General features: G+C 49.0%; 1 protein-coding gene across 1 annotated transcript; it reads left to right on the top strand.

Moving 5' to 3' along the window:
- The first annotated feature begins 1,972 nt into the window (after positions 1 to 1,972).
- LOC117054079 (DNA excision repair protein ERCC-6-like) lies at positions 1,973 to 5,666 on the top strand. The gene is made up of 2 exons (XM_033162536.1): positions 1,973 to 2,066; positions 3,539 to 5,666. Exons 1-2 carry the CDS (start codon positions 2,011 to 2,013, stop codon positions 5,664 to 5,666), a joined length of 2,184 nt encoding a protein of 727 aa, XP_033018427.1. The 5' UTR covers positions 1,973 to 2,010.
- The last annotated feature ends 11,813 nt before the right edge of the window (positions 5,667 to 17,479 follow it).

The raw sequence follows: 17,479 nt of genomic DNA, 5'->3' as shown, positions 1-17,479 counted from the left end.
AGCCCTGTGAAGTAGCTTAGGCTGAGACAGTGACTGGACCAAGCCACTGAGCATCGTGGCTGGGTGGGGATTTGAACCCGGGCCCTAGTCCAACACTCTATAACCACTGCACAAGGCTGCCTCTTATTTCGCACGGTGCTTCCCTTCCCTGCACCCTCGGTACTTTTCTAAAAAAATAGTTTTTATTAAGTTGTACATTTTTATCTTTGTCACAATAACACCCCCCTCCCAACGACTTCCCTCAGCTTCCTCTTCTGGTTTTTTGTATATTAACTTCTCCTTCTTATTTTATTGAACCTTAATGTTGTATTCTCTAAATCAAATGCTTTCTGTATTCTTTTTGTTGATTGTAAGTCCTTAGTCAAATCCTGCTAGTGAGTCCGTTCCTTTACAATGTTTCTGTAGACACAACACAAATGGTTCCCAATCTTTTTTGAAGTCTCTAATGGAGACAGTGAGAGATTTTACTTTCTTGGGCTCCATGATCACTACAGATGGTGACAGCAGTCACGAAATTAAAAGATGCCTGCTTCTTGGGAGGAAAGCAATGACAAACCTAGACAGCATCTTAAAAAGCAGAGACATCACCTTGCCGACAAAGGTCCGTATAGTTTTCCCAGTAGTAATGTATGGAAGTGAGACCTGGACCATAAAGAAGGCTGATGCTTTTGAATTATGGTGCTGGAGGAGACTCTTGAGAGTCCCATGGACTGCAAAAAGATCAAACTTATCCATCCTTAAAGAAATCAGCCCTGAGTGCTCACTGGAAGGACAGATCCTGAAGTTGAGGCTCCAGTACTTTGGTCACCTCATGAGAAGAGAAGACTCCCTGGAAAAGACCCCGGTGTTGGGGAAGATGGAGGGCACAAGGAGAAGGGGACGACAGAGGATGAGATGGTTGGACAGTGTTCTTGAAGTGACTAGCATGAGTTTGGCCAAACTGCAGGAGGCAGTGGAAGACAGGAGTGCCTGGCGTTCTCTTGTCCATGGGGTCACGAAGAGTCGGACATGACTGAACAACAACAACAACGTCTTTGTCTCTTAATCTTTCAGTTCCTTCCACCATTTCAGCATAACCCACCAGTTTTTCTTGCCGTTCTTCTTTAGTTGGCATCTCGTCACTTTTCCATTTTAGAGCTAGCAGCATCCTAGCCACGGTTGTTGTAGCATACATAAAAAAGTTTATTTTTCTCTTTTGGCAATTCTTGACCTATAATGCCTGAATAAAAAGGCTTCTAGACTTTTAGCAAAGGTTACCTTAAACATTATTTTCATTTCGCTACAAATCATTTCCCAGTAATTCTTAATTATTTTGCATTCCCACCACATATGAAAAAAGTGTCGTCTTTTTCTTTACACTTCCAACATCACCCTCGGTATTTTTTTCTTTAATGTATTTTTAATAAAGATTTTATTGATTTACAAATGTATGTGCAATGTCTCTCTCGTATTTTTGCCCATGTAACATTTTTACAAATTAGTTTCATTTGATGAGACATTAGGAAGAAAGGGGGGAAAGATTTGGAGAGGGGGAAAGATGGGTGGCAGTGGGGTCGATGGCGATATTTCTATTTTACTTAATATATGTAGGGTTTGGTGTCAGCGTTGCTTGTGCAGGTTCTCTGCTGTTCACTTGCGGCCACACTCTAGGTCAACCCCAACCTCTCTCACCCTTGTTACTTTTAAGACTCTCGGTTCGCCCATCCTACCCACCTCCTGTTTTCTTGTGTGGTGTAGTGGTTAAGAGCAGTAGACTCGTAATCTGGGGAACCGGGTTCGTGTCTCCACTCCTCCACATGCAGCTGCTGGGTGACCTTGGGCTAGTCACACTTCTCTGAAGTCTCTCAGCCCCACTCACCTCACAGAGTGTGGGGGAGGAAGGGAAAGGAGAATGTTGGCCACTTTGAGACTCCTTCGGGTAGTGATAAAGCGGGATATCAAATCCAAACTCTTCTTTGTTTCCAGGGTTGCTAGAACGGATTTCTTCCTGGTTGGTTCCACAGCAGCATCATGATGACAGTGGTGAAGAAGAAAACACCTCGCAGGCAGGTGGAGCAATATCAAAGGTGAGAGTCCTGTCCAAATTCTCCCTCAGGTGACAAACCAGTGTCTGCCCTGTGCTGCTTCAGCCTGCGAGGGAGGGCTCACATAAGAACTCTAGGGAAGTGCCATGGATCATTGGTAGAGAATCTGCCTTGCATTCCCAAAAGAATGCAAGATAGTTTTGGGGATTATAGGGACAAAACTACCTAAATTGTACAGTGGTACCTCGGGTTACAGACGCTTCAGGTTACAGACACTTCAGGTTACAGACCCAGAAATAGTACCTCAGGTTAAGAACTTTGCTTCAGGATGAGAACAGAAATCGCATGGCAGCAGTGGGAGGCCCCATTAGATAAAGTAGTACCTCCGGTTAAGAACAGTTTCATGTTAAGAACGGACCTCCAGAACGAATTAAGTTCTTAACCCGAGGTACCACTGTATAGAAATGTATTTATGTGTGCTACTACAGTAGCAAGGTGGGGCGCAGGTGGCACTGTGGTCTAAACCACAGAGCCTAGGGCTTGCCGATCAGAAGATTGGCGGTTCGAATGCCCGCAATGACGGGGTGAGCTCCCGTTGCTCGGTCCCAGCTCCTGCCAACCTAGCAGTTTGAAAGCACATCAAAGTGCAAGTAGATAAATAGGTACCGCTCCAGCGGGAAGGTAAACAGCGTTTCCGTGCGCTGCTCTGGTTCGACAGAAGTGGCTTAGTCATGCTGGCCACATGACCCGGAAGCTGTCTGTGGACAAACACCGGATCCCTCGGCCTATAGAGCGAGATGAGCGCCGCAACCCCAGAGTCGTCCGCGACTGGACCTAATGGTCAGGGGTACCTTTAGGCCTGTAGTTGTATGCTTTTAATGAGATCTAAACTAAACACCTCATGACAGAGCCATGAGATGCCATCTCACGTAATCATTAACTGTTAGGCTCTCTGCATCTGTAGTTTAGCTCAATGGAAGTTTCCCTGCCATACATACAGACACATTTTCCATTTCAATGTGTAATTAAACAATAACAACCAGGGTGTCCCACTTGGCCTGAAAGACCATTCGCCTCTCCCAATCACACCCACCAGCTGACATGACTTGTGGTGTCATTTGACAGGCGAGATGGCGGACTTAGATCCTGCCTTGCCTCTTCCAATCAGGGAACAGGGGTGCATAGCCAAATGGCGCAGGATTTAATCTCCACTCATCAGTCGGTGAGCGGGGGGTTAAATCCTGCTTAGTTCAGCAGGATTGGCTCAGGAAAGGGGTCTCAATGGAAACCCCTGCTAAAATGGAGGAAGCACCTCCTTGCAAGGTGCTTTGAAGTCCCAACTTGGGGACTTCAAAGCACCTTGCACCTGTAATGTCAGGTGATTGACAGCCCTGCCCACCAGTAAACTCTGGCCCATGGAGCCAAATCCCTGTAGAAAGTGGACTGGCAGCCCCCGATTTTTTGTTTCCCCCCCTGCCTGCTCTTCTAAACAGTCATTATGTTGTGCTTTGCAGATACGTGACCCAAGCAGAGCAAGAGTCCATGAACGCAAATCTGGAAGAATCCCTCAAACTTTACAGCCCAGCTGATGAAATTCAGCCCAGCGAAAGTCTGAAAGGGTGCATCAAAAACCTGGAGGAGAAGCTGGTGACCCTGGATTTGGACCAGGAGTCGGATGAATATGTGGACGTCTGCCGGAGTGGGCTCCTGTTGTACAAGGAGATACACGACAAGCTGTTTGAGCATCAGAAGGAAGGTGTCGCCTTTTTGTACAGTCTCTTCCGTGATGGAAGGAAAGGTGGCATTCTGGCCGATGATATGGGTTTGGGGAAGACCATCCAGATCATCGCCTTTCTTTCGGGGATGTTTGATGCAGACCTGGTCAGGCATGTCCTGCTCGTCATGCCGGTTACCTTGGTTAACAACTGGGTTCAAGAGTTTGTCAAGTGGGCCCCGGGAATCCGTGTGAAGGTTTTCCACGGCACTAGCCGGAAGGAACGGCGCCAAAACCTGGAACGAGTGCAGAGCAGAAAGGGGGTCCTTCTCACCTCGTACCAGATGATCTTGGCCAACTGGGAACAGCTCTCCACTTCGGACCAGCAGGAGTTCGTCTGGGACTACATCATCTTGGACGAAGCGCACAAGATTAAATCGCCGTCGGCTAAGACCACCAAATCGGTGTATGCCATCCCCGCCAAAAACCGCATTCTCCTTACAGGGACGCCAGTGCAGAACAACCTTCGAGAGCTGTGGGCTCTCTTTGATTTTGCTTGCCAGGGGGCACTACTTGGCACAGCCAAAACCTTCCGGATGGAGTACGAAAATCCCATCACCAAGGCACGGGAGAAGGACTCAACTCCCGGAGAAAAAGCTCTAGGCCTTAAGATCTCCGAGAACCTGATGACCATCATTCAGCCATATTTCTTGCGGCGAAGTAAAGGCACGATACAGACGCTGAGCTCAGAACGAGAAAGCTGCTCGCCCGGAGAGGAGAACAGCACTGCTGTTCTAGAGATGCCCTCTCTCCCGAGAAAAAACGACTTCATTGTGTGGGTTTACCTAACGCCCATGCAAGAAGACATCTATAGGAACTTCCTCAACTTGGATCATATCAAGGAGCTGTTAATGACGACTCGTTCCCCGTTGGCTGAGTTGACCGTCTTGAAGAAACTCTGCGATCACCCCAGACTTCTGTCGGCGCAAGCTTGCATCCAGCTCGGCTTGGAGGTCTCGGGCTACTCTGAGCAGGAGGAAGATGAAGCTGAGGCCGTTTCTGACATGACCCGGGAAATCAAAAACATGCCCAGTCAGGTTCTGATCGAGGAGTCCGGCAAGTTGAGGTTCCTCTTGGCGCTGCTGGAGAATCTGCGGGAAGAAAGGCACCAAACTCTGGTGTTCTCCCAGTCGAGGAAAATGCTCGATATCATAGAGTGCATCTTGACTCATCGCCATTTCAAGGTGATGCGTATCGACGGGACGGTGACTTGTTTAGCGGAGCGGGAGAAGAGGATTGGCGCATTTCAGAACGACAAAGACTATTCGGTTTTCCTCCTGACCACGCAGGTGGGGGGCGTTGGGCTCACCTTAACTGCCGCTTCCCGCGTGGTGATATTTGATCCCAGCTGGAACCCTGCCACGGATGCCCAAGCCGTCGACCGGGCTTACAGGATCGGGCAGAAGGAGAACGTTGTGATCTACAGGCTCATCACCTGCGGGACGGTGGAGGAGAGGATCTACCGGCGCCAAGTCTTCAAGGACTCGCTCATACGGCAAGGCACGGGCGATAAGAAGAACCCCTACAGGTATTTCACCAAACAGGAGCTGCGGGAACTGTTCACGCTGGAAGATACCAGGAGCTCGGTGACGCAACTGCAGCTCCAGTCTTTGCACGCCAACCAAAGGAATTCGGACCTGCAGCTGGACGAGCACATTGCGTACCTCCACTCATTGCACATGTTCGGCATATCGGATCATGACCTGATGTACTCGCGTGAAACGGCTCACGAGGAGCAACCGGAAGACGAGGAGGCCCACCAATACATTGAGCACAGGGTGCAGAAAGCCCAAGAACTGGTGCAACTGGAGTCGTCAGCTCGTAGACGCGAAACAGCAGAAACACCCATCGAGCTGTCATCCATGTAATTTGAGGCCTTCTCTAGATCTTTATTGCAACGTTTGTCTTACCGGGAAGGCCGGCTGCCGTAGGACTTTGGCGATCGCCGGAGCTGTGCTAGAGATTTCTGTTTTTCTGCCCCTCCAGATACCTCTCTCTGTTTATAAACCAACTTGCTTTCTACTTCACTCATTTCTGGCCGGCCTGCTTCAGGAAGGGTCAGCTAAAGACGTACGTTCCCCACGGTGATTTTTGGTGGTGCCAAATTTCCCCAACTCACCTTGTCCCAATAATTTATTTGACTCTCCTGTTGGTTTTCCAGTAAACTTCATTGGGTGTTATTGGGGCGTTATTAGAAACCAGCGGCCACACAGAAAAATGGAGGGTGAGAATATATTCTCGGTTCAAGGTTGTAATTCTCCTTATTAAAGAACAAGGAGACTTCGGGGGGGGGGGGAATGGCAGGTAGCTGAACAATCTTCTGGTTCCAGGTAATAGTTTGCATGTTACCCCGCAAAGTTTAGCAAGGACCAGCCATGCCTGTTTCTCTCCAAAAGGAAATGAGAGGGACAAATGTTGTATTAGACACAGTGGAGCACATTAAGCTCAATAAGTGACTGGATATAATCCTTTGGAGCTACCTTTCTGCAGCTGGGGGGGGGGAGGAAATGAAACGAGCCCCAAGAAAGTGAAACGAATGGCTCTTTGGGGTTCTTCCTATTTGCCTTCTGAGCACTTGTTAAAAATAATTACTTGCATAAACTTAGATGCATCATAACTGTCTTTTCTAGTAGTAAAGTTTTTCAAATTAAAAAGCCTATATGGGAGTTGAGAACATTATTTGGGGCTGTTGAAAGAGGGGGCTGGGTTGTTATAAGGGGGCAATTTTCATAATGTTTTAAGTGTAGGTGAGTTCCCACGAAGCAAGACACAGCGATAACAGCAAGAACCTTTATTGAACTAACAAAACTGGACTACGGGGGCAACTGCTTATATATATTTCTGAAGGCCGGGGCCACTCCCACTCCCAATGTGATTGGCTGTCTAAACTACCATGCTGCGAATCACGACTCAGAGTTTAAGGGCCAATGGCAGAGGCCCAAATCCTGAAATGTTCTGTGATTGGATATCATGTATCGAATCAGAACATGGGCTCAGAATCCTTAGTCCAGACTCAAGCTCAGGCAAACACAGACCACCAAATACATAACAATGATTAATCTCTTAATGCCAGCGTTGGCTTCTAAGGAGACCTGGGGGGAAATCACATCTGCCAAACAATGTGCCCCTTTGGTTTCAGATGGTGCACAGGTAGACGAGTCTAAAAAGCCTGGGGTGCACATTTTCATGGCCCTCTAGCAGCTATGGTGGCTCATTCACCGGAAGAAATGTATGTAGCATTAACACTAGAAGTGTACACTCGATTTTGACCAAACTAAGCCCCTGTATGTATATTTTGCTCCAAGTGGCTAAGTTGACTGATATGGTAGCCCTCTTCAAATATCTGAAGGGCTCTCTTGTGGAAGGTGGAGAAAGCTTGTCTTCTGCTGCTCTGGAGGGCAGGACCCAAACCAATGGATTCAAAATACAAGAAAGGAGATGCTAACAAAGCATTGGCAAGAACTCTCTGACATTAAGAGCTGTTCAACAGTGCAAAAGAGAGCCAGTGTGGTATAGTGGTTAAGAGTGGTGGACTTGTAATCTGGTGAACCGGGTTCGATTCCCCGCTCCTCCACATGCAGCTGCTGGGTGACCTTGGGCTAGTCACACTTCTCTGAAGTCTCTCAGCCCCACTCACCTCACAGAGTGTTTGTTGTGGGGGAGGAAGGGAAAGGAGATTGTTAACTTGGATCCCAAACACTGCAAACCTGGAAGTAAGTGTTCCAGTTTGCAAACTTTATTCGGAAGCCGAAAGTGCTCCGTTTTAAGTGTTACGCTTCCGATTTGAGTGTGACGCTGAGGTCTGTTTTTGCTATTTATTTCGCATTTTTGTTTTTGCGGCTCTTTTCGTTTTGTTTTTGTGACGGCGTGGAACCCAGTTCAGCTACTGATTGATTCATTGTGTGACTGCAGTACTTCGTTTATAGCTTTCATTTTATGGATTCACGGTCTCGTTAAGATAGTAAAATTCATGTTAATTTGCTGTTTCAGGGGTTGTTTTTAAAAGTCTGGAACGGATTAATCCATTTTGAATGACTTTCTATGGGAAAGAAGAAGGCCTTGGTTTTGGAACTGACTTCCGGAATGGGTTAAGTTTGAGAACCAAGATACCACTGTATATGATTCTATGACCATGGAGCAGGACTTGGCCTGGAATCCTACCTAGGAGTAAACCCTCGCTGAATCCTGTTTTGCTTCTGAGTGGACAAGCGAATTACAGAAGGGAAGGGTTGAAAATGTCCTGTGAAGGGTGGAAAATTCTCTTTGTGCGTTTTTCCCCTGAGTGCAGCCTTTTTTTTTTATCATTCGCTCTGAAATGACGCCAATTTTTCTCTCTGTGTGTTTTTTTTCCAGCCAGGCTTGGGCTGGGCTTTGTGTTGTTTCTGACCTCCTCACCTGCCCTTTACGCCGGCCTGAAATGCCTTTTATAAATAATTTGCAGACCCCATGCCTGCCTTTCTGAGATATTTTCATCCCATTTATTAGAGTTTCCTGGCGTGCTCCCGGACCATTGTTCTCCGGTCCTGGCCAAGGAAAGCAAAATGTGGTTGGCCCAGGGATGGAATCCTGTTATCACAAGGGCCCACGCCTCTGGCAATGCGGCTGGCTGCAAAGAGGGCAGCAGGGAAACCAAGGAAGAGGGTCTCACCTGGGTCCCAAGGGAAGGTTGTGGAACGCTCCCCCCAGCTGAGATAAAACGAAGGCCCTTGACTTTTGCAGGGTTTTGTCGCAGTTTGGAATAGATGCTGCAAGCCACGGGCGTCGCTGGGGGGCGGTGTGCGCGGTAGGACCCGGGTGCCAGGGGAGGGGGGTGACAAGCGGCAACCCCTCCCACCACTCCCACGAACCGCCGGTCCCTCCGTCACCCCGGGAGCAGCAGCGCACGGCCCGGCGACGGAGTGCGCCTGCGCGACATTTCACGCAGGCGCACTCCATCGTCAGACCGCCGTTTCCGCGGCCCCCTTTTGAGCTGCAGAGCTCTCGGCAGCCCCACGAGCCGCATTTTCGCTCTGCGGCTTAAAAGGGGGCTGTGACGTCACAACGCCCCGCCCCCAGGGGAGCATCGTTTCGCCACCCCAGGTAACGCGGAACCTTCCTTCGCCCCTGCTGTAAGCGCAGGGCAGAAATCAATTGTTAAGGCTTCTTTAAGGAATAAAGGGACGCAGGTGGCGCTGTGGGTTAAACCACAGAGCCTAGGGCTTGCCGATCAGAAGGTCGGCGGTTTGAATCCCCGCGACGGGGTGAGCTCCCGTTGCTCGGTCCCAGCTCCTGCCAACCTAGCAGTTTGAAAGTACGCCAGTGCGAGTAGATAAATAGGTACCACTCCGGCAGGAAGGTAAATGCCATTTCTGTGCGCTGCTCTGGTTCACCAGAAGCGGCTTTGTCATGCTGGCCACATGACCCGGAAGCTGTATGCCGGCTTCCTCAGCCAGTAAAGCGAGATGAGCGCCGCAACCCCAGAGTCGTCCGCGACTGGACCTAACGGTCAGGGGTCCCTTTACCTTTACCTTTTAGCTGTTATATAATCATATTCCTGCCAATGATTTCAGCTGTTTACAGTGATCTCTCAAGTATGTTAGAAAGTTATTTTAAAAATACTTGGTCTTCCTGGTTTCTGATTCCCCCCCCCCCAGAAATTCAATTGCACCCTTGAAATGTATGGCAGCCCTAGTTATGGCACAGGGGAATTATGGTGTCATGGAATCACACAATTGTAGAGTTGGCAGGGACCCCGGGGGTCATCTAGTCCAACCCCCTGCAGTGCAGGAATCACAATGAATTATCAGTGGCCATCTGGGTGGGGGGCAGGCTGGGGGTGACAGGAGCCGCAGTGCAGCTGGTTGGGAACACCTGATTTGGACAGGTAGTGATTTGCCGAAGATTGCTAGGCAGAATTTGTGGTTAAGTATGGCTTTGAACCTGTGGTTTTTAATCCAAAAGTGTTTTCTCTTGGGAACGCCAGAAGTGTGGGGTGTGGTTGTAGCTTTTGCTAGCTGCTGTTTTTTTAATTTTTCGGTATCGTCAGGTAAACACCTGGGAAACTTGAAGGATACCAGATCGGACCACTGGTCCATCCAGCTCAGTACTGCCTACTCTGACCGGCAGCTCCTCTCCAGGATTCCAGACAGGAGCTTCTCTCATATCTACCTGGACTCCGACCCTGGGACTTCCTTCATGCAAAACAAATGCTGTCCCACTGAGCTGCAGCCCTCCCCGGTCACCACCGCGGTCGAAAGCCAACTTTCCGCACAGGACCTTCCTGAGCACGCGGCTCGGAGGAAATGGTGAATGTTGAATCGCTCGGAGTGCTAAAATGTTCTTTAAAATTGCCGGGTGTGGCTTTGTGGTACAACTGCAGGAAATGTACTAATGTAGGTGTCTCTTGAGAGAACAGTCCCAACGAGGCAGGAGGGCACCTGGGGCAAGTGTGGTATTGTGACGACTGCAAGTTGGAACTGCAGTAAAATGTTGCAGTAGAGAGTATACCTATGGGTTACTATGCTCCTCCATTCCACTCCAGTCTCCCCTCTTCCCAGGTTTCAGTCGGTATTCTATGGGCGCTGAGGACCACCAGTCTTCATTCATCTGACTATCTTAGATCACAGCGCCAACCGCGTCCCTCCAAATTAATAGATTTTTATTAGTTTTTCATAAAAGTTATACACCATAAACATAACATTTTCACACATGAAAAAAGGGTTCTTCTGAACCTTGAGACCCCCTTCCTTCCCTCCAGGGGTTCCAAATCTAAATTTTATCCCTGCATCTTTTACTGTAACTTAGCTATTATATAATCATATCCCTGCCAATGATTTCAGCTGTTTACAGGGATCTCTCAAGTATGTTAGGGACGCGGGTGGCGCTGTGGGTTAAACTACAGAGCCTAGGGCTTGCCGATCAGAAGGTCGCCGGTTTGAATCCCCACGACAGGGTGAGCTCCGAAGAATTGATGCTTTTGAATTATTGTGCTGGAGGAGACTCTTGAGAGTCCCATGGACTGCAAGAAGATCAAACCTCTCCATTCTGAAGGAAATCAGCCCTGAGTGCTCCCTGGAAGGACAGATCCTGAAGCTGAGGCTCCAGTACTTTGGCCGCCTCATGAGAAGAGAAGACTCCCTGGAAAAGACCCTGGTGTTGGGAAAGATGGAGGGCACAAGGAGAAGGGGACGACAGAGGACAAGATGGTTGGACAGTGTTCTCAAAGCTACTAACATCAGTTTGGCCAAACTTCGGGAGGCAGTCAAAGACAGGAGTGCCTGGCGTGCTCTGGTCCATGGGGTCATGAAGAGACAGACACAACTAAACGACTAAACCAACAACACAAGGAAAAGAGGGCCTTTCCAGGATCAAATCAGAAACAGGGACGGCTTCTGTAAAGGCAGCTACTTGAGAGACTTTCAAGAAATACGTAAATCCGGGACTGTCCCTGGAAAACTGGGACACTTGGAGGGTCTGGAGGTGTGTGTGTGTGTGTTTGTGTGTGTGTGTGTGTGTGTGTGTCTGAGTTCATCCCCACCACCACATCCCAACCCTTATGGAGACTTTCTTCAAAGCGAGACCCGTCTCTCGTTAATATCATTACGCGCTTGCTACGTGCTGTTTGCCCGTTCTTTGCCGGTCCTAAAGTACTTAGAGGGAATCCCAGGCCCCAGTAATGAGTTCCAAATGGTGGTGCTGGGGGGGGGGGGCTGGGGGAGAACAGCATCCTTGATTCAGAACAGGCACAATTTGCGAAGCCGAATGCCACGTGGCCTCCACCCCAGCGAAGCAGCGTCGAAAAAACAACCAGCTTGCTCTCTTTAGAAAAGCACAACAAAATACTGATTGGGGTCTCTTTAGGTTCCTGGAAACTGCAGTTTTCTTTTGTTTAAGCTCCGGGCATTTCTTGCTTCTGCCTTTGTAGGTAGACACGTCGGAACGGCAGGTATATAATTATGCACAGGTGAGCTGCCAAATGCTCAGGCTTCACAACGAGCCAGGAAGTCCCTTTGATGGCGACCATGCACTGTTGCATGGGAAAAAAACCCTCCGTGCTGCGTGGTTTAGAATATCTGCCCGTTCGTGCTTATCCACTGTCTGAGTCTAGCGATAACAACTAGAGAGACATCTGCGCCAAGGAGAACTCCACCGTGGCTTCCAAATGAACCAGGAAGTTCAGGCTCCTCAGACCAGGAGACCTCTCTTTTCAGAGAAGCAGAGAGTTGGAAGGGACCCAAGGGCCATCTAGTCCAACCCTCTGCAATGCAGGAGGCGCCACGCCTTGAGCAGCTAGCTGCAGGACAGGCAGAAAACCAACAGGTGAAGCTGATTCGCTTCATTTCCAGTCTGATAACGGTAAGGAGGGAGTATGTGGATCCAGAGGTTCACGTTAGTAAATTGTGAGACTCTTAATCTCTGGTCTGTGGGTTCAAGCCCAATGTTGGGCAAAAAATTCCTGCATTGCAAGAGGGTTGGACTAGATGACCCTCATGGTCCCTTCCAATTCTACAATTCTATGACTGTACCATTTGCGGGAGTCTTGGTTTTTTTTAAGGGGAGATGGAACATACCCATTTCTTCCCTCATCCTTTAAGTATTTCTTATTACCCATTTGGTTCCCGTTGCTGATTGGCTGTTGGAACAGCCTTCTGATTGGATGCTCATTTTATATAAAAAAACTGCCCCATCAGGAGAGTCATTCTCAGTCTTCTTGACTGGTTTATAAGTAGCACTTAAACTCCCAGCGCAGCCCATTGATAGCACCAGTTCATAGGTCTCAGCAGCCAGTTTCCTGGACTCTATAATCACATTAATGCAGCTAGGAAAGAATAACAAACAGAAATGGCAGGATGCTGGGCTGTGGGTCAGCCTTCTCTGTCCCACCCTCAACCCCCCCCCCCAATCTAAAAATAAAAATGAGGGGAATCAAATCCCATCTCTTCTCTTCTCCAGGCTAAACATACCCAGCTCCCTAAGCCATTCCTCATAAGGCATCGTTTCCAGGCCTTTGACCATTTTGGTTGCCCTCCTCTGGACACGTTCCAGCTTGTCAGTATCCTTCTTGAACTGTGGTGCCCAGAACTGGACACAGTATTCCAGGTAAGGTCTGACCAGAGCAGAATATAGTGGTACTATTACTTCCCTTGATCTAGATGCTATACTCCTATTGATGCAGCCCAGAATTGCATTGGCTTTTTTAGCTGCTGCATCACACTGTTGACTCATGTCAAGTTTGTGGTCTACCAAGACTCCTAGATCCTTTTCACATGTACTGCTCTCAAGCCAGGTGTCACCCATCCTGTATTGGTGCCTTTCATTTTTTTTTGCCCAAGTGTAGTACTTTGCATTTCTCCCTGTTAAAATTCATCTTGTTTGCTCTGGCCCAGTTCTCTAATCTGTTAAGGTCATTTTGAAGTGTGATCCTGTCCTCTGGGGTATTAGCCACCCCTCCTAATTTGGTGTCATCTGCAAACTTGATCAGGATGCCCTCAAGCCCATCATCCAAGATATTGATGAAGATGTTGAATAAGACTGGGCCCAAGACAGAACCCTGTGGCACCCCACATCTCTCCAGGATGAAGAGGAGCCATTGATGAGCACCATTTGGGTAAAGGGAGAGGGGTTGGCGAATGGAGCAAGCAGGAGCAGAGCTCTCTATCTGAGTGTTCATTCATTGAGGACCTAACCTGTTCACCTGGCAGCAATTTGTTTTAACTGTTTTTAACGTCGTATTATCACTTGCCACCACAGTCTCCAGGTGACAAAAGATTCCCGTGTTTGCAGGTGCTTCCCCGGGGCCCTGTTTACAGTGGCACCTTGGTTCTCAAAATTAATCCATTCTGGAAGTCCGTTCCAAAACCAAAGCGTTCCAAAACCAAAGTGCACTTTTCCATAGAAAGTCATGCAAAACGGATTAATCCGTTCCACACCTTTAAAAACAACCCCTAAATCAGCAATCTGAATGGATTTTACCATCCAACGAGACCATCGGTCCATAAAATGAAAGCAATAAACGATGTACTGCGGTCACACAATCAAGCCATCAGAAGCTGAACTGGGTTCCACACAGTCACAAAACCCCAACAAAAATAGCCACAAAAACAACAACGTGAAATAAATAGCCAAAACAGGCAGAGCTCAGCGTAACACTCAAAATGGAAATGTGGCACTCAAAACCATGGGTAGGCAAACTAAGGCCCAGGGGCCAGATCCGGCCCAATCGCCACCTAAATCCGGACTGCAGATGGTCCGCGAATCAGCGTGTTTTTACAAGAGTAGAATGTGTCCTTTTATTTAAAAAGCATCTCTGGGTTATTTGTGGGGCATAGGAATTCGTTCATTCCCCCCCCCCAAAAAAATATAGTCCGGCCCCCCACAAGGTCTGAGGGACAGTGGACCGGCCCCCTGCTGAAAAAGTTTGCTGACCCCTGCTCAAAATGGAAGCGTCACACTCAAAATGGAGCACCTTCAGCTTCCGAAAAAGGTTCGCAAACCAGAACACTTACTTCCAGGTTTGCGGTGTTTGGGTTCCAAGTACTTGGAATGAAGGTCACAGGAGACTGTGGTGTCTTTCGCACCCATACACCACCTGAGAATAAGATGGAGGGGCTCACAGCATTAACACCCCCCAACAAATGTAACTTCTCCATTAGCCACAGCTTTGGATCCATCTCAGAGCAAGCAGGTCTCTGTGGCTCCAGATTCTGACATCCTGTTCAGATACCCCTGGAACTCCTTCCTGCAGGAGGCAATGGTCGCCACCAACCCAAAGTGCACTTGTGATTGCGGATTTCCCACAAGCATCTGTTCAGGCACCGTGAGGACAGGGTGCTGGACTTGATGGGCCATTGGCCTGATCCAGGACTCTCTTCTTAGGTCTTTATGAAGCTCACCTTTCCCTTTTGGCCTCTGCCCATTCCTCTCTGCCACCGTTTGTGTGTCTAGCCTCAGATTATCAGCTCGAGACCTTTAGAGTGGCGCAGGCATTCTAGAAGGACGAAATATTAGCAATGCCATTGTTGTGCCGTCCAGGGCAGCGTTATTGTTGGGTAACGAAGTGCAACGAGACACTTTTCTAATCTCCTTATGTAACCGGATCTGAAAGCACAAGAGTGCCCCTGAATTCCTCGCTGTCTCAGTCACAGAAAAGGAGGATGGAAACGGCCGATTGGGACATCTCCCTCACCCATCCCTTGTGACTCACGATGGGCTCACCTGTTCACTCAGCCGATGCTCAGATGATCCCACCCTTCTCATGCCTCCACTGAAAAGGACAGCATCGCTGCTGAGCTTTCAGTGATTCAGCCAACAGGATCTGACCCCCTCCCCCCCGCCTCCCCTTCCATTGGGGTCGGCAAGAGCCGGAAACCCTGTGATGGATTCACGGTGGCTGGGCTTGTCTGCCAGGGAATTTCTTGCCATCGGGTGTAGAATTTGGATTCTGGGATTTGGGAAATATGCTGTGCCTCAAGAGAGCCAGTGTGGTGTAGTGGTTAAGAGCAGTAGACTCGTAATCTGGGGAACCAAGTTCGCGTCTCCGCTCCTCCACATGCAGCTGCTCGGTGACCTTGGGCTAGTCAGACTTCTTTGAAATCTCTCAGCCCCACTCACCTCACAGAGTGTTTGTTGTGGGGGAGGAAGGGAAAGGAGAATGTGAGCCGCTTTGAGACTCCTTCTGGTTGTGCTAAAGCAGGATATCAAATCCAAACTCTTCTTCTCTTCTTCTTCTTCAAGTGCTGGGACACGTGTATTGCATGCAACTCTGGGGTTGCGGCGCTCATCTCGCTTTATTGGCCGAGGGAGCCGGCGTACAGCTTCCGGGCCATGTGGCCAGCATGACTAAGCCGCTTCTGGCAAACCAGAGCAGCGCACGGAATCGCTGTTTACCTTCCCAACAGAGCGGTACCTATTTATCTACTTGCACTTTGACGTGCTTTCGAACTGCTAGGTTGGCAGGAGCTGGGACTGAACAACAGGAGCTCACCCCGTCACGGGGATTCGAACCGCCAACCTTCTGATCGGCAAACCCTTAGCTGTGTGGTTTAACCCACAGCTCCACCCGCGTCCCTTCATCACACCTGTTGCATTCTGAAAAACAATACAATCTCCCAGCAAACTATGGTTTGAAATCTTGCGCAGGGAAGGAAAATAAAGGATTTATCTTGGTTTTTGTGGGCAAGGGCTGTGGAGCAAATGGCAGGTGGGCCAGGCGGCCGCCGTGAGCCGCACGATAACAGGTGAGGTAACTTCTTGCGCTCGGGCGGCTGGGATGAAAGGTGAGTTGTGACTGCCGCCACACTTGCAAAGGATGGAGGGGACAACGCGCCTCTCCTTTCCCCTCTTTTTTTCTGGCTGCAAAGCTGCAATTTCTGGACCTGCCCTACGACCACATCAATCCGATGGGGCCGGAGGCTTAGCTCTTAATGAGGGCATTGCTGGCCCTGCGGCTGGGGACAGCGGTCGCCTGCAGTTTGCGTTGAAAACACTACTTATCTCTGGTGGGGTTTTAACTTCGGGGAAAAACAAACGGAGAGCCCAAATAACCGGTTTGGCGTAACTTTGGGGCCTAAAGAAGGGAGGACGACAGGCGTGTTTGTCAAGTGCTTGGCCTGCGTGTCTGAAAGGGGCCTTGAATGTCCACAGAACCAAACACAGTTTGGCTTACACTGCCTTATGTCCGTATGCTGCATTCATTCATTCATTCACAGAGTCATTGAATTGTTGATTTGGAAGAGACCCCCAAGGCTCATCTAGTCCAACCCCCTGCAATGCAGGAATTATTATTATTATTATTATTATTATTATTATTATTATTATTATTATTAATTAAATTTGTATATCACCCTTCAGCTGAAGATCACAGGGCAGTTCACAAGGCTTTCATCTGACCCACCCACCCTCAAACATTTAAAGTGCATTGAACACCAATGTGAAACACATGGCCTCCCTGACATCACGGATCCTGGGAACTGCAGTTTGCTCAGGGTAATGGGAATTGTAGTTTACAGGGGGTGTAGGGCGGTGCAATGGTAAGATCCTGGAGAGAGCAGGGTTCAAACCCCCACTCAGCTGTGAAGCTTGCTGGGTCTGTGCCACTCAGCCTAATCTACTTCGCAGGTAGGGTATAGGGACATGGGTGGCACTGTGGTCTCAGCCACTGAGCCTCTTGGGCTTGCCGATCAGAAGGTTGGTGGTTCGGATCCCCGCAATGGAGTGAGATCCCGTTGCTCAGTCCCAGCTCCTGCCAACCTAGCAGTTTGAAAGCACACCAGTGCAAGTAGATAAATAGGTACCACTGCGGCGGGAAGGTAAACAGTGTTTCCGTGCACTCTGGTTTCCGTCACGGTGTTCAGTTGCGTCGGAAGCTGGCCACATGACCTGGAAAGCTGTCTGTGGACAAACGCTGGCTCCCTCGGCCTGAAAGCGAGATGAGCGCCGCAACCCCATAGTCGCCTTTGACCGGACTTAACCGTCCAGGGGTCTTTTACCTTTAGGTTGTTTTCTGCTGCTCCAGAGAAGCGGACATGGGGCAATGGATTCAAACTACAAGAAAGAAGATTCCACCTAAACATTAGGAAGAACTTCCTGACAGTAAGAGCTGTTGGACAGTGGAATTTGCTGCCAAGGAGTGTGGTGGAGTCTCCTTCTTTGGAGGTCTTTAAGTGGAGGCTTGACAGCCATCTGTCAGGAATGCTTTGATGGT

This window comes from Lacerta agilis, chromosome 10 (genome assembly GCF_009819535.1).
Source record: "Lacerta agilis isolate rLacAgi1 chromosome 10, rLacAgi1.pri, whole genome shotgun sequence".
In the NCBI taxonomy this organism is placed as follows: domain Eukaryota; kingdom Metazoa; phylum Chordata; class Lepidosauria; order Squamata; family Lacertidae; genus Lacerta; species Lacerta agilis.
The sequence above is the reverse complement of the archived record's forward strand: the minus strand, read 5'-3'. Positions and strand labels throughout refer to the sequence as shown.

Excerpts from the sequence above, each read along its gene's own strand:
- LOC117054079 (XM_033162536.1), top strand. The coding sequence starts at position 2,011 with ATGATGACAGTGGTGAAGAAGAAAACACCTCGCAGGCAGGTGGAGCAA. Across the intron at positions 2,067-3,538 it reads CAGGTGGAGCAATATCAAAG|ATACGTGACCCAAGCAGAGC; the intron begins GTGAGAGTCCTG and ends TGTGCTTTGCAG.